Below are 27,953 nucleotides of genomic sequence, written 5' to 3'. Positions count from 1 at the left end.
TGAGTCACTCAAAGCTGCCAAAGCTGCATCTCCCCACAGCTGGCAAAGGGACCAGCCTTTGGGAGGAGGAGGTTCTCTCCAGACTAAATGGAGAAATGCTCCTGGGTGGATCTCCATTTTGGGGGGAAAACAAGAACCCAAATAAAGATGATGCTAGAGGGCAAAACTTCACTTTGCAGCATGCTAGCCTCTGAATATATATATTTTTAATTAAATAATAAGACACAAAATAAAACCCAGGAGGGACAGGGAACCTGGCAGGCACCAAGAGAGGTGTCCATGTGTTAGATCAATGTTCTTTTCACCCAAGGACGAGATCCAAACAGCCCTTAAGCACGACTCCACCATTCCAACGACAGAGGGTTCAAAAGCGCTTTATTGATTAGTAATCAAGGCCTGGTCTCTTCAAAAGGGAGCAATCAGACAAAAGACATAGGGAATATGGTACAGTATTAAAGCTTTCAAGGGGCAGGGCCCAGTAGCAGCATTAACCAATCAGAATGTAACACCAGAGCCCCCCTTATTTTTTGCAAAACATTTCTTCTGTAACAATAGTGTCCCCATACCCACATTTCCTTCATAGGCTAAAGCCTGAAAATGCACATTTTTGGGGAGATTTGCAAATTTGAACAAGGGCAAATTTGAACAAATTTGGGAAATTGGGCTTGCAGTAGGAGGGGTAAAAGTGGGATGGAAGGGGAGGGTTTAGCATCTCTCCCTGGCCACTCCAGGTTCCATCCTCCCCTCATTCCTTCACAGCTGCTCAGCAACAACACAGGCTCACAGGCCCAGAAGGAAAGGAAAGGAACCTCTCGTGCAAGCACTGAGTCAATTCTGACTCTTGGAGGGACGCCAGCTTTCGTTGACGTTTTCTTGGCAGGCCTTATAGCGGGGTAGTTTGCCGTTGCCTTCCCCGGCCATTATTACCTTTCCCCCAGCTAACTGGGTACTCATTTTACCGTCCTCGGGAGGATGGAAGGCTGAGTCGACCTGAGTCGGCTGCCTGAAACCAGCTTCCACTGGGATCGAACTCAGGCCGTGGGGAGAGTTTCACCTGCAGAAACTGCTGCTTTATCGCTCTGCGCTACACTCACAGGCCCAGATCCTCTGCTAAATGCTTGGTTTGCTTGTGTTCATTCTGTTTCTCTCCTCCCCCAACCCTCTTATGAATACAGCAATTATACATAACCTTGATTATAAGCCTCCAGGGCCAAAGAGAAAAAATTAATATAAGAGTAGAGGACAGGATGGGACGATGTCAAGGAGAAAACAGCCAGGTGTGGAGAGATTTATTTATAGGTGGGTGTCAAAGTCAACCCCAGATCTTTAGAACTGCGTGCGTCTCAGCAAATCTGTTCACTGGTTGGAGTTCACGGACCCTTCCTGATGGAAAAACAAAACCGTCCTCACCACAAACCACAAAAACAGGGAAACGTAGCCACAAAAGAAATGTCATTTTAGCTCTTCTGAAGGTCAATGATGCTGGAGTCATTAGTAAAAGAGTTTAACGCGAAAGAGAGGCGCCCTCACGGCAGAAACAAGAACAGATAGATGTAGATGGGCTTGTGAGACATATGTGTGTTCATGTATTTCATGATATTGTATCAATGTGGCTAATTTTTCATGCTCTTCAAATGAGCCTTGGTTCAATGACCTGAATAAGATATTTCAGCGTACATATGATGAGCCTCGTATTTATATAATTGGTGTTATATTTCAATGCAAATTGGTGTTATATTTCAATGTGTGTTGACTATTCAGATTTGCGTTCCCTCATTACATTTTGTATAACGTGAATGGATTTTTGCATACGTTTACATATATGGGCATGCTTATATCCCTGATAATACAGAATCAATTATCATCAATTTGTATACAGTTCTATTCATCATATTTTGGGGTCCTTTTGTCTGTTCTGGAGTCATTAGTAAAGCAGAGGGGCTCTATTCCACCTCTTTTAGTTTTATAAAGTCATTAAGTTTGAGGAGGAGGAGGAAGAGGAAGGAAGAGAGAGAAAGAGAGAGACAGAGAGAGACAGAGAGACAGAGAGAGAGAGATTTGTATGGTTTTCAGATGGGTGCAGGAACAGGAAGAAAAGGATAGATACAAGCACACTCTGAAACACCCCACGACTCCCCCCTCCTCTCCCCGGAAGCATGCAGGGCTGGTGAAATAATTGCCCGCCTCAGGTTGTCAACTGCATGGGGTAACAAAACACCTGAGCCATGTAATTGCTTCCTTGCAATGGCAAGGCAGGCCATACGGTTCTCGCACGCACCCCCCCCCCACACACACCCCTGCTCTTCCAAAGAAAGCTGCGGGCTGCCCAGGGGAGCAGGTGTGGGAGAAAGGGAAGCGGCGTCCTCGTTCTTCCAGATCCCTATTGGGCGGGAGGATCCATGCTGGAGGCAAACTCACTTTAATGCGAGCGCCAACCCTGCGAGGCCGCTCCCCCGCCTGGCCTGCGCCTTCTTATGAGTCTCTGTGTGCATAATGCAGCGTTAAAGCAGTACTGAGTGTTGCATGTAGATTTCCAGCCATTGTGAAACGCCCTAGCCCCTGTGGTGGAGGAAAAATTATGCTCGCTGGCAGAGTGATATTAATCCATGTATACTTAAGTGGGAAATTGCCCAGGAAATCCAACACATTCCCACTTGACTTCAAAAGAGGAAACTTCTAAGAACATATGAAGAGCCCTGCTGGATCAGACCAAGGGTCCATCTAGTCCAGCACTCTGTTCACACAGTGGCCAATCAGCCATCGGCCAGGGATGAAGAAGCAAGACATGGTGCAACAGCACCCTCCCGCCCATGTTCCCCAGCAACTGGTGCACACAGGCTTACTGCCTCAGATACTGGAGATAGCACACAACTATCAGGGCTAGTAGCCATTGTTAGCCTTCGCCTCCAGGAATTTATCCAACCCCCTTTTAAAGCCATCCAGATTGGTGGCCATCACTACATCTTGTGGTGGTGAGTTCCATCGTTTAACGATGCGCTGTGTGAAGAAGTCTAAAATGAGGCAACGAGTGAAAAGAAAGTTGAAAGGGGGAATCTAGAGGGTACTCCGTGCATTTCCCAAGGATTTAACCCTCTGCCACTGAGCCACCATGCGATGAAAGTGGAAAGTCATTTCCCCCAATCCCCACCTGGATTCCTCACTGACCTAGAATGCCTGTGGTTTCGAGTCCCCCGAACTGTTGCATGGCCATGATGGCCTTGGTGAGCTCTTCTTGGGTCTGCAGTTGTCCCGTGACGGGATCCGGAGGGGGCAGATAGCCAAATTTCGTTAGCCAATCCTGTTAAAAGCAAAGGGGGAGGAGGAAGAGAGAAAGAGAAAATGATTCAGTACAGAAAAGGGTTTCTCCGGTTTCACCTCTGCCGGTCTCTCTCATTTACATGTTTACACCCGGCTTCCCGACCGAACGGCGCATCCATCGTTAACAAATGGATGTGTCAGGTCAGATCCCCATACATTACTTAAAGTAATGGAATCTGCTGACCTTCACGCCTCCCGGGGCTGACATTTAATTTTCCCCAACGGCGATGAAAACACCTTTGATTACAGCGAGGGCGCTTATATCCAGCACCAGGATCGCGCCTCTGTCTTCATTGTCGTCGTCGGGGGATCGTCAGAGAGAGGGGTTCAGCTAGTGGAAGGGAAGCGAAGAGGCCCATGTTAGATGCCCCCAGTCTCCCAGGTTCGATGGAAGGAAGGTTCCTTTGCAAAACTCAGAACATGCTGGGCTTAGGAGAGGTGGACGAACCCATGGCCGTACGCTCTGGAACCTCTAGGAGTCAGGCACCGTCACATCTGGCGTTTAAACTACCCGTTTATCCGAATGAGCGTCAGGTGCCCATCATGCCTGAGATAGTTGGGTGTAGCAGTTAAAAGAGCTGGAACAGCATTTTGGGAGCCCACGGAGGCTGTAGAGCTGCCAATGCCTCCTAGAGGAGTTGGGTTGCCAATTCCCACCGTCTCCAGTCATTGGGATGATGGGAGTTGTAGTCTAAGCCATCTGGAGGGTGCATCAGGTTGGGGAAGGTGACCCTGCAGCATGGCCTCTCTGTCAACCACCATGATTGCCTGGAAGTGGGCTCTAGCTGCACTAAGAAGAGAGGTCTAGTGGTTAGAGCAGCATTTGTCCAACCTCTTGCACCCTGGACTGCCCCAGCCACTGCCAACATGCAGCCCATGGCGGATTATCCACAAGGGAATGCAGCCCCGGACAGGGAAAAAAAAAGTTTGCACAGCCCTAGACGATGCTGAGCAATGGCAAGAGGAGATCCACCTACACAATTCATCCAGCAGCAGCTACCTGGGTCATTTAGGCTTGCTCAATGCGTTCCAGGACCTTGGAGAGCTCCCATGCAATTTCCTAAGGAGATAAGAAGAGCCCTGCTGGATCAGACCAAGGGTTCCTCTAGTCCAGCATTCTGTTGACAAAGCGGTCAACCAGCTGCCCACAAGAAACCTCCAAGCAGGGCACGAGTGCAACAGCACCCTCCCACCCATGTTCCCCAGCAAATGGTGTACATAGGCATCCTGCCACTGATACTGCAGGCAGCATAGAGCCATCCAGACTAGTAACCATTGATAGCGTTGTCCTCTATGAGTGGGATGAGGTCTCATCAGGAGTTTCCTCCAAGAAACCATGGGGTGACCTCCAGGTAACATTAGTCTTTCTCCTCTGTCTCAGTGCTCGAGGAATCTGAGCTTTGGCCACCGAAGAAAAGTCAGATGTTGGTTCCTCTTCCTCTGGTGGTTGTGGTGGTGGTGGTAGGGGAGAACTCTCTCCCTGAGACTGAACCACAGGCCAACGTGGAGAGTCTGTGAGTCACCAGTGAGTACTGCTCTGCCTCAAAATGGCTGCCTGAGGTATGGGGGTGGGGTTGAGCATGTGACTGCAGTGCCGGCAGCTACAGCAATGAGTTCTTTTGGGTTAGCAGTTGCAGGTCAATTACTGTGGGATTGACTGCTCTGCCTTAGTAGGCACAAGCAGCTGCTCCCAGAAGAAACAATCCTTGGACGCCTACCCAACTGGTAGACCCTACAGGATGAGCATGATGGATCTATGCAGCTGTGTCAGGTTTTCCTCCTCCACCTCCACCTCCACCTCCTCCTCCACCACCTCCTCCTCCTCCTCCTCCTCCTCCTCCTCCACCTCCACCTCCACCTCCACCTCCACCTCCACCTCCTCCTCCACTTCCACTTCCACCTCCTCCTCCTCCTCCTCCTCCACCTCCACCTCCACCTCCACCACACAGTTCTAAGAGGCCAACTGTGTTCTTTCCTTCTCATTGCACCCGCAGTTTTTAAAATCCCATGCCTGTCTTCCATCTACAGAGGAAACAGGAGCTCAGCAGTGACTGGCACGCCAATGGCAGCTTTCTTTATCGGTAGACAAGCCATATCGAACTATTGAGCTGCTAAGGGTCGCTATTGAGCTGGGCTTTTAACTTGGTCAATACCCCATTAACGTCTCTCTTGTGATGATGGACGTCAAGCGTCAATGTCAGGTTCAAACCGGAGCGCCCAGCTGGTTCATAGCTCACTTACACCCCCAGAAGGCTGTTGGGACGGCATAGTGGATAATCCTCAAACTCCTATGACTGCATAAGAAACAGGGGTGTATAGTGAGTGAAGGCTGGTGGCTCTGATTTTAATGGGGCTGTGAATCTGCTCTCATTTGGTAGGGCTAGAAGACCTCTGACCAGAAACATCCTGGGAACACTCATGCCATTTAATCACTGCATTTTTTTTAAAGTCTCTCCGTCATCACAATCTATCCATTACCGGCATCAAAGGTAGGCATTCCTGAGCTCCTGCCAATGGCTCAAACCACAGGAGGGGCCCACTTCAAACAGCCCCCTGGACTTACTCTTCCATATCACCCTTGCAACCTGCTTGCTCACCTGCCTTTCGCTCTGGCCCAGAGAAGGGAGGCCATGAGGAGGAGGAGCAGCAGATGTCACTATCTCCTTACTCACTGACTCACTGGCTGTCAAGCAAGTGTTAGTGATGAGGAGAGATAGAAGCTGGGGACAATGACCATGAGAAAGTAGACTGATTAAGAGAGGGGACCTATGAAGTGTGTCTCTCCCAAGGGCCCTAAAAAACCTGAAGTAGGCACTGCATTCATCCATTGCTTCTTCCATTTAGTCCTCTTCTTCTTCTTCTTCTTCTTCTTCTTCTTCTTCTTCTTCTTCTTCTTCTTCTTCTTCTTCTTCTTCTTCTTCTCCTTCTCCTCCTCCTCCTCCTCCTCCTCCTCCTCCTCCTCCTCCTCCTCCTCTCTCCCCCTCCCTCCCTCCCCTTCTTCTTCCTTCCAGACATCCAGGGCCATTCCAAGACATTTTGCTGCCTGAGGTGAAGAACAAGATGGCGCCCTCTACCACTCCATGTTCCGAAGCCAACTGGACTGTTTCTTCAACACTGATGGTGGGTCAGGCTAACTTAAGAGGGACAGAGCAGGCCTTGCTGCTGCCTCCTGGCACCTGCTGCCTGAAGTGATTGCCTCATTCTGCTTCATGGTTGGGCCGGCCCTACGTCCTGTTCCTCTCTCTTTCCACGGCATCCACACGTTCCTCCTTGTATCTACCACTTCCCCTCCCTTCTTATCTCATCTGGTCCATCTTCCCTTCCTTCCCCATCTCCATTCCCCAGCTGTCCTTCCTCTACAATCGATGCCATGCAATCCATCACCCATCTCTGCCTCCCTCGATTCCATTAGCAACCACTCTGCGAGGTGAACGTCGACCGCTCCAACGCCCGGCGAGGCGACGTCTTCGTCACGCTCTGCGTGTGCTCTGAAAGCCAGCCCCAAATCCTCCTCATCAGCGCCCTCCTCCCTCCCTGCCCCAGGGAGGCAGCGCTTTGTCGCTTTGCACAGCAAAAGTATTTGTGGCAGAAATTAGATATACAATTTGCTCCTGATGCTGCCTGAGAAATCATCCCTGACGTGCAACCCAACGCCGGCCCATCGACCGCCAAGGCTCGGCGGAGTGTAATTTGGTTTTCTCCACAACTCCAGAGCGGCTCTCATTTGTCCTCTAATTGTGGCGGCTTCTTTGGTATTGTACAGAATTTGCTAATTTGGCTACGTTTTGGAGCGTCCCTGGAAAGATGGCATTGTAAATTCTTTGCCTAAAAAAAGAAAGCATGTCTTTCAACCTCCCCATGTCCTTTTGTGTGTAATAGAGAACAGCATTTATATCATTTTCAAAATAGCCGGAGCCAGTGTGGTCTAGTACAGTGGCGGCTGATGGTTCCAATTTTGGTGGAGCTGTGATTCTATTCTGGGCTTCATTTAGAACTGGTCAAAGTTATCAAAGGTGCTGAACCAAAAAACCCCAAACTAGATTCAGCATCTTGGATGATTCCTTTAGAGTTCTGACTGAAACCCAGAATGGAATCACAGCCCCACTGAAATCTGAGCCACCAGCCTCCACTGGTGCAATATAACCTTCTCCACCCTGCTGCCATCTAGCTCCCATTATCCCCAGCCAGCACACCCACAAGTCCTCACAGGCTGACCCTGGGCCAGTCATTATCTCTCCGCATATTGCATTGTGAAATTGCGGAAGTGTCATTCACCAAGAAATTTGACTCTATCTCCTGCGGTTTGAATCAGGACAAAGGTGTGTTGTTGTTTTAAAGCCAAGCAAACAATGTTCGTCGGCTCAGAGCTACACTGATGTCTGTGCTATCACCCAACTTCCTTTTGTCAACGGCCACTGTTAGGGTAATCATCGTTATCTGCATATTGTGTATTTCAATTCCCTCTGCTGACCCAGTTTATCTCTCCCCAACTTCCTTCAAATCCTCATGCTTCTGATGAAGTGGACAGATTCCACAGAAGATTAAGCCAGAAGAACTGTTTGGGGTCTTTTAGGTGCCACAAGACTCTTCATTGTTTTCGCTGCCTCGCAGAGTCATTGCAAGAATAAAAAGGGTGGCCTCTCAGTTTGCCATGAGAGCTAGGGACTTAGTTTCGGCCCCTTGAAGAAAATGAAGCAGTGGACATGTTTGGGAAAAGGTACTTCTTAGTAGAGGAAACATGGATTGATATAGTGGAAGATGGTGGCTATGATATGTGGGTTCCTGGCTATGTTGGGTGTTCTAGGACAAGACCAACACCTTGAAGTCCACCAGCAGTGAAGACAGTCAGCAAAGCCAAGGATGCTGCACGTGTCTCAATTCAAAGGGATCTTGATAGGCTGGAGTGCTGGGCTGAAAACAACAGAATGAACTTTAATAGGGATAAATGCCAAGTTCTACATCTAGGAAATAGAAACCAAAGGCACAGTTACAAGATGGGGGATACTTGGCTCAGAAATACTACAAACGAGAAGGATCTTGGAATTGTTGTAGATCGCAAGCTGAATATGAGCCAAGAGTGCGATATGGCTGCAAGAAAGGCAAATGCTATTTTGGGCTGCATTAATAGAAGTGTAGCTTCCAAATCACGTGAGGTACTGGTTCCTCTCTATTCGGCCCTGGTTAGGCCTCATCTAGAGTATTGCATCCAGTTCTGGACTCCACAATTCAAGAAGGACGCAGACAAGCTGGAGCGTGTTCAGAGGAGGGCAACCAGGATGATCAGGGGTCTGGAAACAAAGCCCTATGAAGAGAGACTGAAAGAACTGGGCATGTTTAGCCTGGAGAAGGGAAGATTGAGGGGAGACATGATAGCACTCTTCAAATACTTAAAAGGTTGTCACACAGAGGAGGGCCAGGATCTCTTCTCGATCCTCCCAGAGTGCAGGACACGGAACAACGGGCTCAAGTTAAAGGAAGCCAGATTCCAGCTGGACATCAGGAACTTCCTGACTGTTAGAGCAGTACGACAATGGAATCAGTTACCTAGGGAGGTTGTGGGCTCTCCCACACTAGAGGCCTTCAAGAGGCAGCTGAACAACCATCTGTCAGGGATGCTTTAAGGTGGATTCCTGCATTGAGCAGGGGGTGGACTCGATGGCCTTGTAGGCCCCTTCCAACTCTGCTATTCTATGATTCTATGATCTCTTGAAATGTAACACAACAGCTCCATGACATAGGATAGACGGAAATTAAACACGTCACAGCATTCTGCACCGGATGAAGCACCGGTGCCATCTTCAAGGGCAGCCCCACACCAAACACACTGTAGTAGTCAGGCCTGGAGGTTGCAATGGCATGTATCAGTGAGGCAAGACCCCCTGTCTTCACAATAACCTTATGAGGGAGAGTAAACAGGCACACCTGGACTTCCCCAAAATTATAACTCTCCAGTGAATTGGGATTTGAACCCAGGTCCTGCCTCCAATCGAAACCCACCATTTGATATCCGTTACACGATACTGCCTGTTTCCAGAGCCTCTGGAGTTTGACACATGTACTAATGTAATTCAGTCTCAGTTTTCACAGCGTCTGCAGAATACTTGACATGCAGAAGGCTTTTCTTCCCATTCTAAAAGTTCCCCCTCCAAAAGCAACTTTTAAATAATAAGAATAATAATAAATCAGATGTCCCAGCATTCTTGCTGAATGATAAAGAGTTTATCAAGAAAACAAAGAACCTTCCTGCCATTGTTTTGACGTTCAGAAAAGAAGAAAGAAGTTAGAAGTGCTGGAATGGCAAAAATGTTCAACAAGACGTTTTCTTCTTCTTGCTGTGTGTCATTCCCATGGTAAACACAGCTGGGGCAAGATGCTGCCGTGTCCTTTGGCACTAAGCAGAAGGCTGATTTAGATTAGAAACACATCTTCCAGGGGAATAGGGTCATCGTATGGAGCGGGATCCTATACTTATTTTACTCAGGAGCACACACATAGGTCTTTTCAGATAACCACATGAGATGGAACACACCTGTCCTCTTTTGCACCAGAGGGCAAATTGGCAAACACAGGCTAAAAACGACAGGGAAGATTTTTGCTCAATGTTAGGAGAAGTGTTCTGCTGCTAAAGAGGTACTTAAAGTAGGGATATCTGTCATGGGGGAAATCCGCCCCTTTTTGGGCCCGATGGATCACCGCGACACCCATGACTCAGCTCAGATTTGCAAGTTGAGCCACGGATAAATAGCACAATTTTCCCAAAATCGCATCTGTTAATGGAGGAATTGAGCTCTTTTCTGTTGCGTTTTCGCACAAATGCGAATAAAAATGTGCCAATAAAAATATACAAAAAAAATTCCATCAGCTGGCCCGACTCATTACATGCCGAGGAGGGCCAGGATCATTTCTTGATCATCCCAGAGTGCAGGAGGAAGGATAATGGGCTCAAGTTACAGGAAGCCAGATTCCGGCTGGACATCAGGAAAAACTTCCTGACTGTTAGAGCAGGACAACAATGGAACGAATGACCTAGGGAGGTTGTGGCCTCTCCCACCCTAGAGGCATTCAAAAGGCAGCTGGACAACCATCGGTCAGGGATGCTTTAAGGTGGATTCCTGCATGTGGTTGGACTAGATGGCCTTAGAGGCCCCTTCCAACTCTACTATTCTATGATTCTATGAAGGCAGCAATGGAAGCACTTCTAGAAGTTTGCCGGGGGTGGAGAAGATCATCAGGAAAAGATGAAGTTTCCCCCTGCCTGTCTTGCTACCACTTGCACCCTCCCTTAGTCCCCATGCATGCGTGGGGCATTCCAGGAGGGTGGGAAAGCAGCTGGGTGGGAATTCTTAAACCCCATCCAAACGTGAGAGTCCTGATCCAAATCAGGGCCCCACATCCTTACAATAAAGTAAAAAAAAAAAAAAAGGATAAGGAAAAGAATATATCATCTACACGCAATTCATTTAACACAGCGTGTAGTTTAGCCCTACGTGCATATCTCATGCATGATCATTTCTGGCCCTTATTCTCAACTCCAAACAATTCGGCAACGTCTGCACAGCTGAAACGGGGTCCTGTGTTTTGGATGCCAAATGGGTCTATAATGTTACCCCCCAAGTGCTGCTTATTTAAAGGTGAACGGTTCACACATCTTTCGCTCGCTTTCTCACACACACACATACTCCCCATGGAACATATGGCTCAGCCTATGACGGTTCATTATTGTCATTGTTGAGTTTCAAATCAACATTTTGTATGTGTGTATTTAATCTCTCTCTCTCTCTCTCTCTCTCTCTCTCTCTCTCTCTCTCTCTCTCTCTCTCTCTCTGTATCTATATCTATATCTATATCTGTATGGATATATTTCCTGCTAGGATGGAGTTTAATAAAGCACTGTGATAGCCCTAGGCTCAGGACATATGATTTTATTTTTAGAAGGCAGATGTGTTGATGGAAATGCTGTAATTTTCAAATTGCTCGGTTTAATGTGTTTCCCCCTCAATGTTTCCCTGCTGCTTTCAGTGACCAACATACAGTATTGAAAATGGCATTCTAGAGAGAAATGCTTTCAACCTTCAAAAGCTGAAGTTGAAAGTGACCCCCGAAAAGAACAGGCGCCCGCTGTTCAAACTGGAGTTATATCGGCTTGTTTTACTAACCAGAGTGAAGTTTTGCGACTCTGCTGAGCTTCAGTGATTTATTATATTTCTATACCATCCAATAGCCTCCAAACTCTCTGGGTGGTTCACAACAATTAAACCCATAAAATACAACATAATAAAACAATATAAAAGTTTAAAACTCCAGTATACATTTTAAAAAAAACTCACCAAAAATAAAACAAAGCAGCAGTATTTTTTTAAAAAAAGTCTTAAGAAATAAAATTTGAAAAACCAGAAGAGGCTGAAAGCCTGCTGGACACCGAGAGAGATGTCCACGGTGGATTGGTGCCTAAGGGCACCATGCTTTTAAATGTATTGTTTTGTTCTAGCTCTGAGCTAAAACAAAAGAATACATTTAAAAGAAATTGATTTGTCCTGTTTTAATCCCATCCTCTCTCTCCAAGGACCTCAGCGTGATGTGCCTTGACCTTTGCCCCACCACAATTTTACTCTCACAGCAATCCTGTGAGGTTCTCAGGTGAAGCTGAGAAATAATAACTGATCCAAGTGAGCTTCATAGCTGAGTGGGGAGGTGAAGATTGGAGTCCTCTTCATGTTCCACTGGCAGCTCATTGGGGTCTTTTCTTCAGGAAAAAAGTGTGGCCCTTACAGAGGAAAAACAACCACTCTGTACATGCCCAGAGGTACCCAACCCAAGATGCCAAGTTTCCTGAATGCTTAATGCTAATTAACCTACCCTCTAGAGCTGAGGTCATCTCCCTCACACACACTGATGCCATCACAAAGTTAACGTCTGCTCCAAACATCCCAGTGAGAATTTGGTTCACCTTTTCAAGCTCTTCTTCTCAGTGAATCCTGTTTCTGTGCCAAGAAAACAGTTCCTGTTGTTGTTCACTTGGCATTTTCCCCCTTCCTCACGCTAGTTCGTGCAATTATTTCCAAGCCGCGCTGGGAACAATGGCTGTTAATTAGAAGAACACATATGGAGAATCTCTCTCTCTCTCTCTCTTTCTCCAAGGGAAGCATCTTTTCTTGGTGAGTGTAATTTCTTCTTCTTCTTCTTCTTCTTCTTCTTCTTCTTCTTCTTCTTCTTCTTCTTCTTCTTCTGCTTGGGACATTCACGGGCCAGCAGTCTTGCTTCAAAGGTTGACATGCACCTCTCTAATGAGCCACCATCTGTGAAGCATCAGCTGATTAATTCATTAGGAGGAGAAGCAGAAACATTGGAAGGGGCGCAAGTGGCCATCACTGAACCAAGAGGCCGGCTTCGTTAGCTGAAGCCAAAGCAGCTCACTCGGAGCCTGGGTTTTTTACATTTCATTTTATCCAAGCTTCTCGCCAAGAACGGGATGGAGGAAACTTCGGTGCGAACGAAATCCCCACCTGCCCTATTCCCCAATCTGGAGCTCTCCAGATCATCTTGGACTACAACTCCCAGCATCCATGCTGCCTGGGGATGATAGGAGTTGAAGTCCAAAACTTCTCAAGGGCGCCCGATTGGGGAAGGTTACCCCAATCTCTTCCCCGTCCTTTGATGAGGGCGCAACTGATCCTAGGTAGCCTTTTGCTGTGCTGCTGAAAACACTCCCTGATGGTGCTGAATCCCATAGTTCTCAGGGGAAAGGGTATGTAGCCATCTGGGGAACTCCGGAGGGATGGATTGGGCCCCTGGGAGGGATGCATGGATTGTGCTAAATCTGTTCCATCTGGGATTTATGGGTTGTGAAGCATCTTTCATTCCATCACCCGCTCATTGATGGAATCATATTTTTAAACCCAGAATTCCATTCTACTTGTTGCTAATTCACATTTACGCAGCTGCACAGATCTGCATTAGTTTATATGCAGCAATTAGCTAACAGGCTGAGAGTGAGTGAGTGACTGGCCCAAAGTCACCCAGGGAGCTTCATGGCCAAGTGGGGACTAGAACCCGGATCTCCCGAATCCCAGTCCAACAATCTAACCCCTACACACCACACAAGTTCTCTTCTGGTCTGGAGGCATGAAGCCTAACCAGTACGATACTGGTGTGGCCGACATTGCAAGTAGAAGGTTAAGGGTACAGCACCCCAATAGTTCATTTCTTTCCTGCCTTTCTTCCACTGAGCCCAGGGGTAGACGGGGTTCTAACCACCTGCCCATTTATCCTCACAACAACCTTTTAAGTTAGGCCTAAGAGAGAGTGACAAAACCCAAAGTCAGCCGCTGACGTGATTTTAAACTGGGTCCCCCATCCTGATACTCTAACCCTTACACATCAGGGGCATTCAATACTCTCCCTAACAAGTAACATTGGGCTAGACCAGGTAATGGTTAGAACAGATAACAGTGGGCTAGTCTGGATACTGAGGCTCTGGGGGACCTCTTTTAAATGCTGTGTGAGCCACAACCCTTTCCCCAAATCCAAATGTGGCTGCCGATACCACAATTGCAGCAATTCTGCTGGGAAACAGACAGTGCTGGCAATGTGCACCTTGGTGCCTGGAAGAAGGGGCCGCCCAGCTGGGGTGGGTCATGCCCTGTTTGCCAGCAGGATGGCTGAGATTGCAGCAGACACAGCAATGGAAGCGGTGGTGGTGGTGTTCCACAAATGGCCGTGGTAGGCTCGATAGTGGCCAGTGGGTCACCTGTTGCAGACCCTGGTCTGGACGGGCCAATCTTTCTGATCCAGCAGTTCGCCCCTTCCTGTGCTCCATCTCCAAATCCGTGGAGGCTGGTGGCTCCGATTTCGGTGGGGTTGTGGGTCCATTCCGGGTGTCAGTCGGAACTTTAAAGCAGCTATCCAAGGTGCTGAACCCTATCCCCCAAATACATGCTGCTCCTTGGACAGCTCCTTTAGAGTTCCATCTGGTTCCAACTTGAAATCCAGAAGGGGTTCACGGCCCCTCCGAAATCGGAGCCCCCACCCTCCACTTCTGCTCCCTTTGTGAGGTTGGCAAAGCACAGAATGCGAGACTCTTGACCAGGAGTAAGCTGGTTCCTGCCGTCGAAACTCTCTCTAGGCCAGGCTTTCTCAGGGCTGCAGGTGGTTAGCGAAACGACCATCATCTGCAATCGCTCGGAGAAGCAGCAGCCGGTTCTGATGACAGCCCATCATTTGTAATTATCTTACGGTTGACAGGAGAGAGAGAGAGAGAGAGATTTGGTATCTTCCTTCAATTCCTTTCCCTTTATTCCCAGCCTGCAAGGGGCTCACTGCCTTTGCACCTCACTCCTTGTGCTCATAGCTTGATGAATTTCCACAAAAAGCAAGGCAAGGCTGGGCAATTAACCTGCAATGGCAATTTATGAACACCACGACTTGGTCTGTGCTTGGCTTTTGTATCTTAACAGGTGCTTGCTGGTATCCCTCCATCCGGAACCAATGATCCTGCCATGTTGTCACTCACCATATGTTGCTGTTTATTATTATTACTTGCCATATGCTGCTGTTTATTTGTTATTATTCTATCTCTTTCTTGCTCATGGCGGTTTTTCTAGCGGTATACATTTTTCTCTCTTTCCCTCTTCCTTTTCTCCAACATTTTTGTCATTACGTATTGCTATGTCAATGAGGTATGTGCTTCCCCCCCTTTTTTTTGTCTGTAACTGTTAAGTCTGGTCAGTTACAAAGTATTGTCTTGTCTGTATGAATTGCTCTCTCCCAATATATTTTATGATCTGCATTTTCCGAGAATGCTTCGGGTGAGTATGTATAGTACGGTGTAGGTTGTTTGATGAGGTTGAATTTGATGGCCAGTTGTTGGTGAATTATATTTGCAGCTGTATTGTGTCTGGGTGTATAGTCCATTCCTGCCAGATGACGATGATGATGATGTTTTCCTTCTCTTCGAGTCAGGAACAATTCCCCATCCCCACTTGGACATAGGGCTGGTGAGCATCTTCAAGGTTGACCTGCATCAGGGCATAGTTTTGGGACAGGGCTCCATGAGCACTTTGAATGCTTCAGCAGCCCAGTGAAAAAATGGCAACCACCCCAGCCTTCCTTGTTAGCTTGGAGTTGGGGAGAGCTCCCCCCCCATGATCTCCCGTGCAGCTGCGTTGCCTCCTCTGAAGCGCCATGTGACAGCAGGAGATGGTCTGTATCCCCTCCCCAAATCCAAGCTGAAGAGAGTCTTCTCATTAGACTCACCAGAAGGTGGCGAGACACTCACCATGGCGAGCTGAATTGTGGATCCCCTTCCAAAAGTTATAGAAAAGCGGCAACAAATCGAATCTTATATGCCAACAATCGACCACATCAAACAGTCCTGCTGCTGCTGTTGCTGTTGTTTTCAAATCTCTGCACTGAACAGCATGCCCTCTCTCTTTCTTTCGTTAGGGTAATGAGCTGCTTTTAAACTCGGCTACTCAATTAGCCATGTCGTTAGCGATGTGGCAGTTCCCTGCTAATGCAGGCTAATAACCTCCTTTGCCCGAGAGGACTATTTCTTTTGCATCGGCCATGTTCATTTTGTTCCCCCGTGGCAATTTTTGGGTGTTCCTGACAATGCGACAGCAGCCATTTGGCAAGAGAGGCAGCGTATCTAATAGCAATGCTTCCTCGTGGAATGCTTCCAAAAACAGAAGCGCCAGCTTGTAAATAGCCACTCGCCTGCAGGTGGTAAGCCTGGCCTGCAGGCAAGTAGATGGAATGGGGTTTTGTTTCCCCTTCTACAAGGTGGTTTGCACGCTAGAGATTACTCACACCGATGATGTGTGGGTAGCAGGGAACCTGTTCACTGCTGTGTCATATGGTGAGATTCCCTCTCCATCACATCAGTCAAAGGTGCAGGAGCCCTGCCCTCATTTGCATCTGATCACTGTAGCATAGCTAGAGTGACCAGATACAAATGAGGGCAGGGCTCCTGCAGCTTTTAACTACTCTGATGAAGAGGGAATTTCACCAGGCGCTGCATGCATGCAAATGACACCTGCAGAAACTCCCTTTTCTACACAACCGTAAAAGACACAGGAGCCTTGACCTCTTTTCCATAGGGTCGCCCTGAAGTTGGCAATACAGTAAGAGGCCATGCATTACGTGGATGAGACTTCTGCTGAACGCCTTGTCTCATTTTGGGCTGGGCAACACGTTATCTCTGATGCAGCTGCGCCAGAGTGACGATGCAATCTGCTACGGCATTCACATTGGGACAATCTGACCCTGGGGTGCAATGTGGCCTTAATTTATTTCCAGCAGGAGCTTTGGCTGCGTGTGTCAAAAAGGCAACATCTGCACCTCGTGGGGGGTTTCCTGAGAGGCGCGGGGGCTCTCTAAACACCCATAACACCGCATCGGCCAGGCGTATATTCTCCCGGGTCTCCTCGATCAAGCTCCGTTTGCTTAAGCGCATGCAGAACAACTGTCGGGCCTCTGCCGTCTCTTGCCCGAAATGCCAAGAGACTCGGGTAGAATCCAACCGAGTCGGATGGACGATCTGTGAGAATCAGCTATGCTCACAAACCATTTCAGCTCCAAACACTGCCAGATGGAGGAAGAGTGAACGCCAAAAACAGGAAAAGGAAAGAAGAAACCAACAATGTCACGGTCCCTAGTATGCAATGAATGCTTGCACAGGGCAAATGTAAACATTACATTACTTATATACAACATGGGTGTTGGGTTTGGGTTTTGGACGACCTTTGGGCAAGATGGCCTCTCCGGGGGGCTCCCTACATAGCCTCACCTCCTTCTTGTGGTGGTCTCACAAGTGCTCACCATGGCCTTCTGGGTCCCCAGGGAGAGGGAACCATGAGTGGAGGCTGTGATGTGTTTCCTCTTGAGCCCTTCCTTGGCTCACGGGCTTAGAGCAGCGAAGGGCTCACGGGGTTGAAGGACCAGGACTTCTTCCTTAGTAAGGACAATTCTGTCATTTGTCCCACCTCCCAGACTGCTCTGTTCCCTCTGAGCTGAGCTGCCACCAGCGAAGGCTGGTGGCTCTGATTTTGGTGGGGCTGCGAATCCATCCTGGGTGTCAGATGGTGGTACTCCATGTTAACCCTATGTAGAGTAGACCCATTGAAATGAATGGGAATGAAGTTAGTTATGACTAACCTCAGCCTCATTTATTTCGATGGGTCTACTCTACATGGGGCCAACATTGGACACTACTCAGAACTGCAAGGGTGCTATTCAAGGTGCTGAAAACTCTTGCAATAGGTTCAGCATCTCAATACTTTTTGCTGGTTCTGGAGTGTATCCAATGTTGGCCCTACAAAAAGTAGACCCACTGAAATTAATGAGATGGATTTTAGTCATGACTAACTTCAGTCCCATTCATGGTTGATGGCTCCAAGTTTGGTGGAGCTGCGAAACCGGTCTGGATTTTGGCCAGAACCAGCCAGAATACTAAAAGAGCTATCGAAGGAGCTGAACTCCAAACCCCAAATAGGTGCAGCATCTTGAGAGCTTCTTGAGAGTTCTGGTTGGTTCTGATTGCAACCTAGAAGCGATTTGCAGCCACACTGAAGTTAGAGTCACCAGCCTCCATGGGCTTCCCTTCTTACCTTGACCAGGTTCACCTGTCCATGGAGAGAAGATATCCCACATTGTTCATTTTGCTGACTACTGAGCCTCAGGCGAAACCTGAAGTTTCAGGAAAGGTGGGGCATTATTATTCCCTGGTTCACTGCTGGGAATGATGGGTGTTGTAGTCTGGCAGCCTGGAGAAGGCTAGTCTACTGACTTTGCCAGGCCCTGCTTGTCAATTACTATCACGCCTTGTGGTTCTTCAGCACCTGTAGCTAGAGGACATCATCTTTTTAGACACAGTGAAATGAATTGAAGCTTCAAGAGCTAAAAATGTGACACAGACATAATTAATTCCCCCCATTTTACTGCTGTTAAGTGGGCGAAAACTCCGCAGAAATCAATCATGCTAAACTGTGCGGTTTAGCCATGTAAGTATTCCAAAGGCCAGGAAATAGGAGGGCAAGACCTTTAAAAGGCACACACCTAGGCTTTGATCTAAACTAGAAGTCTGCCATGGGGATCAGGAGCAGTTACAGACAGATACGGAACAGCATCTTCACAGAAACATATTAACCTACCCTCATCGCAAAACATAGAATGCATTTTGAGACTTTCTGACGCAGCATGTAATTTCCTTTGGTTTCTTTCCTTTATGTACTCAGGTATGATGGCCCAGTTTCAAAATACACACTGTGGCAAACCCATTTGGGCGGCACAGGTAACATTTGAAATGCATCAGCTTTTATATGTATATATACTATCACAATACATTGAGTTTTCACTTCCCATGGACGGACATCCTCTGGACAACGTGAATCCTGGCTAGCTACTGCGTTTGCTCTCTAGTTGCTGCATTGTGCAGTTTTAGATTGTATCTCTTACAAGAGAGAGCGGCAACAGAATGTTGCAGTGTATCCTCGCCCCCTAACCGGAATACTTCAGGTTCAGGGATCCCCCAGGACGGCCAGTTACTGCACCCTCTTTCTCAGTTTCTTTTTCAATTGACATAAGAACATCAGAAGAGCCCTGATGCTGGATCAGACCAAGGGTCCATCCAGTCCAGCAGTCTGTTTTCACAGTGGCCAGCCAGCCATCGGCCAGGGACCAACAAAGCAGGACATGGTGCCACAGCAGCCTCCCACCCATGTTCCCCAGCAACTGGTGCACATGGGCGTATTGCCTCGAATACTGGAGATAGCACACAACCATCAGGGCTAGTAGCCATGGATAGCCTTTGCCTCCAGGAATTGATCCAACCCCCTTTTAAAGCCATCCCAATGGGCGGCCATCACTACATCTTGCGGCAGTGAGTTCCATAATTTAACTCTGCGCTGTGTGAAGAAGTCCTTCCTTTTATCTGCCCTGAATCTCCCATCAATCAGCTTCATGGGATTATTATTATTATTATTATTATTATTATTATTATTATTATTATTTATTTATTTATATAGCACCATCAATGTACATGGTGCTGTACAGATAGCACAGTAAATAGCAAGACCCTGAACACACAACAATCTGTGGCTATGACACATCTTCTGTCCTCATTGTGTTTACAAGCCTGTAAATGAAAGAAACAAACTGTGTCTAAGGCTCAGGGTTGCAGTAAGTAACACGTCTGCCTCCACAGCCTCCATTTTGCATCTGGTTCCACCCATCTGCAGGATACTATTGTACTTGGCTTGAGTCCGTGGATTCCTATTAAAAACAAAGGAGATCCAGGAACCCTGACGTCTGACCACACCTAGTTTATACTGTTGAACTATTCCTGTTCTCAATCATACTGTGAACTGCCCTGGAATAAAAGTTTATGAAGGGTAGTATACAAATGTCTTAAGAGGAGGAGGAGGAGGAGGAGGAGGAGGAGGAGGAGGAGGAGGAGGAGCCAGTGTGGTGTAGTGGCTAAAATGTTGGACTGGGAGTTGGGAGATCCGGGTTCTAGTCCCCACTTGGCCATGGAAACCCACTGGGTGACTTTGGGCCAGTCACAGACTCTCAGCCCAGCCTACTTCACAGGGTTGTTGTTGTTGTTGTGAGGATAGAAATGGAGAGGAGGTGGATTATGTATGCTGCCGTGGGTTCCTTGGAGGAAAAAAGGCGGGATATAAATGGAATGAATGAATGATATAGGAATGAACAAGCTCTTGGTTAGCTAAGAGGAGGGCTAGTCATCCATCAGATGCAGAGGACATGCTTTGCACAAAGAAAGCCCTGGATTCATCCCCCAGCATCCCCAGGGAAAGGACAGGAAGAACAAACAGCAGGCAGGCACTACCAGCTAGATGAACCAATGGTCCGATCCAGTATACAGTACGATTGGCACGTCCATAGACCCATCCTTAACAGCAGCCAATGCCAGATTATTCACAGTTCAGAAGAGGGTCTCTCTGCCCTCAATCGCTTAACCCCATCTCAGACACTGTGATTGTTTCATCTGCCCTGACCCTTAGCTACGAGGCTGACCTAAATCCTGTAGCAACAACTCGTTTCTGACTGCTAATAACTTGGCAAGGAAAATGGCAGGAGGTGGAATCACGCCGAGAGAAGATTGTGAGACCCGGGGTGGAGGGAACACACACACACCCGTGTGCGTGCGCACGCAGACACGTGACATGTCTGATTAATGGGACGCTGAGCAGAAATACAACACGAGTTCAGCTCCCAACAATCAGTCTCGATTAAGAGGAGAGAAGGCGGAGGGGAGCATTGAGACAGCTTTGCTTCATCCTTCGATGCTCTACTTCTTCAAAAACTATAAAGTGTCGCTCCCCGCCCCCCACAAAGGAAGACTACTCCAACTTCAGAGTTCAAGAGTACGTGTAGGAAGTGGAGTGATAGATAATGTCTTAATGAGCAGCTCTGTTGAGAAATTTCAGGTCAGCAGCAATTCACCTGTACGGATGTGTAGCAGTTTCAGACAGGCAACCTCTTTGCTTTCCAGGGAACGGGCTATCCTGATGGGAGAACTTCACTGTGTTGGCAGTCGGGTTATTGCCTTATAAAAAAAAGAGGCTCCCCCAGAAATGCGAAGCCTTCAACAGCTATGCCAGAGACATTATTAGTCGCTCGATAGCCAGGGGTATGTGATGGAGAGGAAGTCTTGTACAGAGGGGGACATGCTTGTTAATTCCTCTACAAATTCCAAATTGTGGTCTCATCCTCATGTAATTCCATGATAAGAGTGAACATGGGATTAGATGGGGATGAAACGGGAGAAGTGAAACACTGCTAACACAGGAGGAATGAAACTGACTAGACAAGACTGCAAGATTTCTGGTCTAGTCAATTGCACAATTAAGGGAGAACAAGAAAGAGAGAGAGAGAGAGAGAGAGAGAGAGAGAGAGAGAGAAAAGAAGGAAAGAATCTTGAACGATAGGTAAATGCTGAAAGAATTATACTTGCTTTTGCCTGTCCCAAATCTACTGCCAGTCATAATTTTATAAACTTTGGTCATTTTTATAAACTTTGATCATCCTAAATTATTTACCAGTTTCTTGGAAACTAACGTATGGTCAGCACAAATGAATTTGCTGAGCAATTTTGGCTCTCAAAAGACGAACAGGACAACACTGGAAGGGCAAATGTTCACCTTCTATAATGCATTGCATTGAGGACCTAACAATATTATCGGCATTTGAACGGGCGGTTTACAGATGCCACGCACAAATATATAAACACATGGATATTTGGTCTGCTTTTCTTGATGCTTACGCATAATTTTCTATCTTTGATTTAGAATTTTGTATATAATGGAGTACCAATATTTCTTATGTAGGTATGTTCTCCCCCCCCTTTATTTTCTACATGATTCATTTTGTTTTGTTCCATTAAAAATCACGATAAAAAAGATGAATGAAAATTTAACTTTGATCACGTCATTTTTATTTCTTTACAAACCTAGCCTTTGGCTTCTCCTCATGGGGATGGTGCCTTAACCTCTCTGATCATTTTGGTTAGCCCTACAATACCCAAGTGGATGATCTGTTTGCCTTCCAACAGCCAGTGCCAGATCAAAATATAAACTGAGGAAGGGGCGTCTCCACTCTGGGAAAATGTATCCTTGGTACGTGTGCTTTATGGGAGGAATCAGTGGAATTACTTCCGTGGAATTACAGGGGGGCAGGAATTCTGATGCCCTTCAGATGTTTGAGCCTACAAACCCCATCATGCCCAATCACTGGCCATGCTGGCTAGGGCCCATGGGAGTTGTTGCCCAAAACATATGGCGGGCACCAAATTTCTTACCCCTGCGTTAGCATGTGAAGAGACAAGTCAAAAATGCAGAAGAGATTTCCTTTGTGGTAATGGGTGCCTCCAGCGCTGTTTTCCGGTCTTCCAAAGTCACTGATCGGTCACCAGCTAATTTGCTCTTAAGAGGAGCCATTTATGCCTAACCCAAAGGCCATTTTCGTGGTCAGAGCAGGCCCAGTGATTCATTGAACACCGGAACAAAGGAACTCTATTAGCTTCGGCTTGGAAAGCAACACTGTATATTAGTATTCCAGTTTATTTCTAATGCACAACACACGGCGTTTTTATGTCCCGGAACCGACTGTCTGCTGTTAGTCACAAATTTCAACTCTTGCATTCCTTTTATTAGCCTGTTGCCACATCAATGACATTATTCTTGTCGCCGGCTTTCCCCCACTCTTTGCCTTTATTTTGTAAATGTCATGAGAAGAACATTTGGGCAGAATTAATCAGAGGTGGGCTGCAGGATCTTTCCATGTAAGAGAGGACCGTGCTATCATGGAGTTCTAGGGCAGGACTTGAGAGGGAATGAAATGAGCAGGGGGTACTGGGTAGGAGTTAAAATGCAACTGGTGGTGGTGGGTGGATAGGATGATGAGATTATAAAGAGGCACTTGGAAAGTTCAGATGAAGAGGGACATTCCATTGCTTTCATTCCCTCCATTTCCAACATACAGGCATAAGTGTCCATCATTATATAGCCCTAATGGTACACTCCGAGCACAAAAGGGAGATTTCAGCAGGAGAATTCCAAGGCATGAAGAAGTACAACAACAATCTTTGGGGGAAAATAAACTCTGAATCAGGGGTGGGCACCCCTCAAACATCCCAGTGAGGGTACATTGAGCTCAGTGGCCCTTGCGTGGGAACTGATTGAAATCTGGTAGGGGAATTGAACGGAGTGATACTGAGCAAGGAATATTCCATATTGAAACATTTGTTACAGGTCCCACTGGGTCTAGAGATGGAGAGGAGGAGGAAGAGGAGGAGGGTCAGGAAACAGGGGCAAAGGAGGGTGGAGCCAAGTTAGGGCTAGCAAAAAGCTACAAATTTGCACAGGATGCGGAAACGTAATCATCAGTCACAAATGCCAGAGTGTCAAGTCCTTGACCCCCTCTTTCAGTTTTGCTATCCCAGGGAGACTCCGTCACAGAGGTTGGGTTGACTACTCCCCTCCTACGAGGGTAAGTTAAGTTTGCTTGGGAAGGGAACAGCGCAATTCAACACAAAAGGCTAGGATCATACTTAAGAACCTAAGAAGAGCCCTGATACTGGATCAGACCAAGGGTCCATTGAGGCCAGCACTCTGTTCCCACAGTGGCCAACCAACTGTCACTGAAGAACCCACAAGCAGGACATGGGTGCAACAACACCATACCACCCATGTTCCCCAGCAACTGGTGTATAGGCGTACTGCCTCGAAGACTAGAGATAGCACACAATCATCAGGGCTAGTAGCCATGGACAGCCTTCTCCTCCAGGAATTTATCCAACCCTCTTTTCAAGCCATCCAAATTGGTGGCTGTCACTGCATCTTGTGCTAGTGAATTCCATAATTTAACTCTGCGCTGTGTGAAGAAGTCCTTCCTTTTCTCTGTCCTGGATCTCCCACCCATCAGCTTCATGGGATGACCCCTTTGGGATCTAGTATTTTGAGAGAGGGAGAAAAATGTTTCCCTATCCACCTTTTCCGCACCATGCATAGTTTTGTACACCTCTATCAGGTCTCCCCTTAGCCTCCTTTTCCCCTAAGCTGGACAATCCCAGCTGTTGTAACCTTCCTTCATAGGGGAGATGCTCCAGGCCCTGAAGCATTTCAGTTGCCCTTTTCTGCACTTGGACAAGAGGGGAAAACCTCAACAGATCCTGACTAGGAGTGGGTGGATGGTGCATGACCAGGTAGGCACCGGATTGAGCCTCTGAACGCTGGGCAGGTCTGCCTTTATGCAGGAAGAACATGGGCGTCAGGTCCAATTCAGGAGCCTTCAAAATAGCAGGCCACTGGACCAGAATGCATTGTAAGCCGCAGCAGTGTTACTTTCTGATGGACAGGTTTGGGGAAGAGTCAAAGGAACAGACTGTCTTCTCATCATGCCAACGCCATTTAATCCGCGTAAAAGCAATAAAGCGTGCACGCGCAGGCACATATGCACAAAAGGAGACACCAGCTGGAAACAAACGCACACGGTAACTCCATCCCACTTAGCTCAGCAGGACAAATTTTAATGACCCTTTCCGTCGGGAAGTTGCTGCGTTCCAAGTGGCTGTTCTTCGCCCCTTTGGGTTTCGGAGTGGCAGGCGTAACTCCTCCAGAGATATTCCCACCGGGTGTTGCTTCAGGATGGCTCTGGAAGCTGACCTTTTCAAAGGCAACAACACAGCCCACATGGATTGGGGGGGGGGAGGCGATTGTGAGCAGGCCGGGGTGAGGGGGAAGCATCCCTCAGCGATGATAAGGAACGCAGCAGCCAGCTCGATAAAGGAAGCCCAGAGTTAAGAGGGAACAAAATGTCAGGAACCCACTGAAGGGAGTCTCTGTGCAAGTGATAAAGGGAAGATCTCGCTCTCGATAGGAACATACAGATGGAGAGAGACGTCCGGGAGGGATAACCGAGATAAGGCAAAGGTGTAGAAAGGAAAATGGACATGGGGGCATGTGGAGAGAACCAGACAAGTGATAGGCAAAGAAATCTGTGGCTTGTTTATTAATTTCTTTATGCATTTTATTTCCAGCCTGCCTGTCATGAGGCCGAGACAGCTCGCCTACAAAGTCGATGAAGAACCATGCTAAAATCCGGCAGCTGGTTGTTAACATCACAAAAAAGTGTGTGTGTGTGTGTGTGTGTGTGTATGAGTGTGTGGGTGCGGGGTAGGGTAGGGTAGGGATGAAAACAAACCTGAAACACAGCAAAACAGGAAGGGTTGAGCTGCAGCATGCTGAAATACCAGTCAAGTTGGGTCCAATTAGGCCTTATAAAGGAGGATGTTCTACAATCTGGGTGCCACCACTAAGAAGGCCTCATCTCACATCCCAACCATCCGGACCTCCAATCCCAACAGGACACAAAGCAGAGCTTCTGATGACGATCGCGGGGGTATGGGTGGACAGGATCACGTGGGAGCAGGCGGTCCTTTGAAAGCCTTGATCTGAAACCATTTTCTACTATTATGGGTGGACAAACTGTGGTCGGGGAGAAGTTATTGAAGGTTTGTGGCACATGGGAGGCCCGTGGATGGCCACAACGCCCACCTGCCTAGCCAGAATCTTGATATTCCTCCCCAGATGATGTAGTCCCAGGCAGGTGGCAAAAATCAGGAGGCTTGTTGAATCCCTGGTTGGGCACCCTATAACCAGCAGGCTGCATTTGGCTCATGCGGACACACATTTTGCAGGCCTGGAACAGACTGAGTCTCATGCTGTTGCCTGCCTGTCCCACACTGATGCTTCCTTCCATGCAAGTAGAACCCAAATTACAGAATGAGGAGTGCATTAGATGCTATATTTTACTTTGGAGGTGAATGAAACTAGGGCAGCCTCAAGTCTCCTAAAGCTCAGTCCCTAAGGCCCTGCAGTTAAGGGGGTGGAGCCAGGCAGGAGGGGGCGGAGCTTGGTAGGGTAAAGGCAGAGCCTAGAGGTGCCTGAAAGCAGCAGAGGATTGAACCCTCAGGCTGGACATGGGCAGAAGGTTCATGTCCAGCAAAAGTTCTCAAGCCAAGTATAAAATACCCCACCCCAAAATCTGATTCTAGCCCCTCATCCTGCACCTGGAGAAGAGAGCAAACCTCCCAGAATGTCAGATAAAACCTTGAAACCTGTCACTTATTCAGAGTTCTTGTATATGTCAACATGCTATAGTATCACACCTCAATAGTCAGCATTGATCTCCTTAAAAAGCCATTAGCATCTCAGCATCATATCTCTGTTTAAAGTATGTAGGAGTTAAGTGAACAGTACTAAGGTGTGCTGAAGTGCATTGCACAATTACTTCTCTACCTGCCAACAGATGGCACCAGAGCTTTCCTTGGTTCTGTCATAAAGAAATACTCAAGTTCAAGGAACAATCAAACAGTTGGCTGGTGAGGGTGTGCGCACATGCCCTGAAATGGCAAAAGAAGAAGAGATGGTAAATAGCTGCTAGACAAGTGAGTTTCACAGCGAAATCTGGGACTGGTGACAATATTTTCACCGCTGCTGAGAATTCAAAGCAGCCCCACTCGAGTGCCACATTTGCGAAGCTGCTGAAAAGCAGAGCCAAGTTCTGAAAGGTTCCTGTCCGAAGGAAACAGCAATCTCTTGGATGCGCAGACATGAAATGCTGTTTGGGCGAGGAATTCTGAATAGCATCCAAACAGCGACGTCTTGCTCCTGAGCGCAGCGCGCAGTGAGTCATGACATCTGGTATCAAAGTGGCAAATCTGATCTGAAAACAAATTTGCACCATACGGACCAATTTCATACCGGTGTGCTCCTGAAAAGATGGCCGTCTCCATCGGAGCATGCCTAAACACTTGCAAAACCCATTGAGCCTTGAAAAGGGAAGCTAAGATATACTGAGAGAGACAGAGAGAGGGTGGGGGCAAAGTGTCAGCATAGCTGGAAACTTTGAAATGTGCAAAGCAATCCTGGCTTGCGTTTGAGTCAGAAAACTGGCACAACTTGGGCATGATGTATGGCTTGTGCAAAATCCATTCTGTCTGCATTTTGCAGTTAGTCAGGCACTTTTGCTCTGTCGTCTGCTCGTTGACAGAATCAGACTTTCCCCCGCAATTTTGCGAATTTGCATGAATTTGCAGTGGTGCGAATTCACACCTGCAAAATGTGCAAATTCCCCCATGCACATTTTTGTTCCTTAGCCCGTGAGGAAAATGTGTGTTCCATGCTGATTTTTTTAAAAAAATATTATTTGTTAGTTGATGTATTCTTCTACGACTAAATTTGCATAAAAATCGAGATAGTAAGACTCAGACTTTCCTCCCCAATTTTGCAAATTTGCATGAATTTGCAATGGTGCGAATTCACACCTGCAAAAATGTGCAAATTCCCCCATGCACATTTTCGTTCTTTAGCTCATGGGGAAAATGTGTGTTCCATGCTGATTTTTTTAAAAAAATATTATTTGTTAGTTGATGTATTCTTCTACGACTAAATTTGCATAAAAATCCAGATAGTAAGACTCAGACTTTCCTCCCCAATTTTGCAAATTTGCATGAATTTGCAATGGTGCGAATTCGCACCTGCAAAAATGTGCAAATTCCCCCATGCACATTTTCGTTCTTTAGCTCATGGGGAAAATGTGTGTTCCATGCTGATTTTTAAAAAATTATTATTTGTTAGTTGATGTATTCTTCTACGACTAAATTTGCATAAAAATCCAGATAGTAAGACTCAGACTCTCCACCACCACCAATTTTGTGAATTTGCATGAATTCGCAATGGTGCAAATTCCCCCATGCACATTTTTGTTCTTTAGCCCGTGGGGAAAAATGTATGTTCCATGCTGATGTTATTTTAATTATTTGTTAGTTGACGTATTCTTCTACAACTAAATTTGCATAAAACTCCAGATAGTAAGATTCAGACTTTCCCCCCAATTTTGCAAATTTGCATGAATTTGCAATGGTGTGAATTCACACCTGCAAAAATGTACAAATTCTCCCATGTACATTTTTGTTCTTTATCCCGTGGGGAAAATGTGTGTTCCATGCTGATGTTATTTTAATTATTATTTGTTAGTTGACGTATTCTTCCACGACTAAATTTGCATAAAAAGCCAGATAGTAAAACAGTTGGTCCGCAACTTTAACTGTAGAC

At 47.1% G+C, this 27,953-nt stretch overlaps 2 protein-coding genes across 2 annotated transcripts in view; both read right to left on the bottom strand.

Annotated features, from left to right (window-relative positions):
• PUS1 (pseudouridine synthase 1) overlaps positions 1-27,953 on the bottom strand; it is a 364,184-nt gene that overhangs the window by 179,301 nt on the left and 156,930 nt on the right. The gene's annotated exons all lie outside the window — the stretch shown is intronic.
• Positions 1-27,953, bottom strand: part of MMP17 (matrix metallopeptidase 17) — a 105,604-nt gene that overhangs the window by 25,294 nt on the left and 52,357 nt on the right. The window contains exon 2 of the mRNA XM_063144044.1: positions 3,166-3,298. Coding sequence (XP_063000114.1) covers positions 3,166-3,211 — 46 coding nt within the window. The 5' untranslated portion in view covers positions 3,212-3,298. The remainder of the gene's footprint in view (positions 1-3,165; positions 3,299-27,953) is intronic.

Source organism: Elgaria multicarinata, chromosome 18 (assembly GCF_023053635.1).
Source record: "Elgaria multicarinata webbii isolate HBS135686 ecotype San Diego chromosome 18, rElgMul1.1.pri, whole genome shotgun sequence".
Taxonomy (NCBI): domain Eukaryota; kingdom Metazoa; phylum Chordata; class Lepidosauria; order Squamata; family Anguidae; genus Elgaria; species Elgaria multicarinata.
Note: the sequence above shows the minus strand (reverse complement) of the source record. Positions and strands in the feature narration are given on the sequence as shown.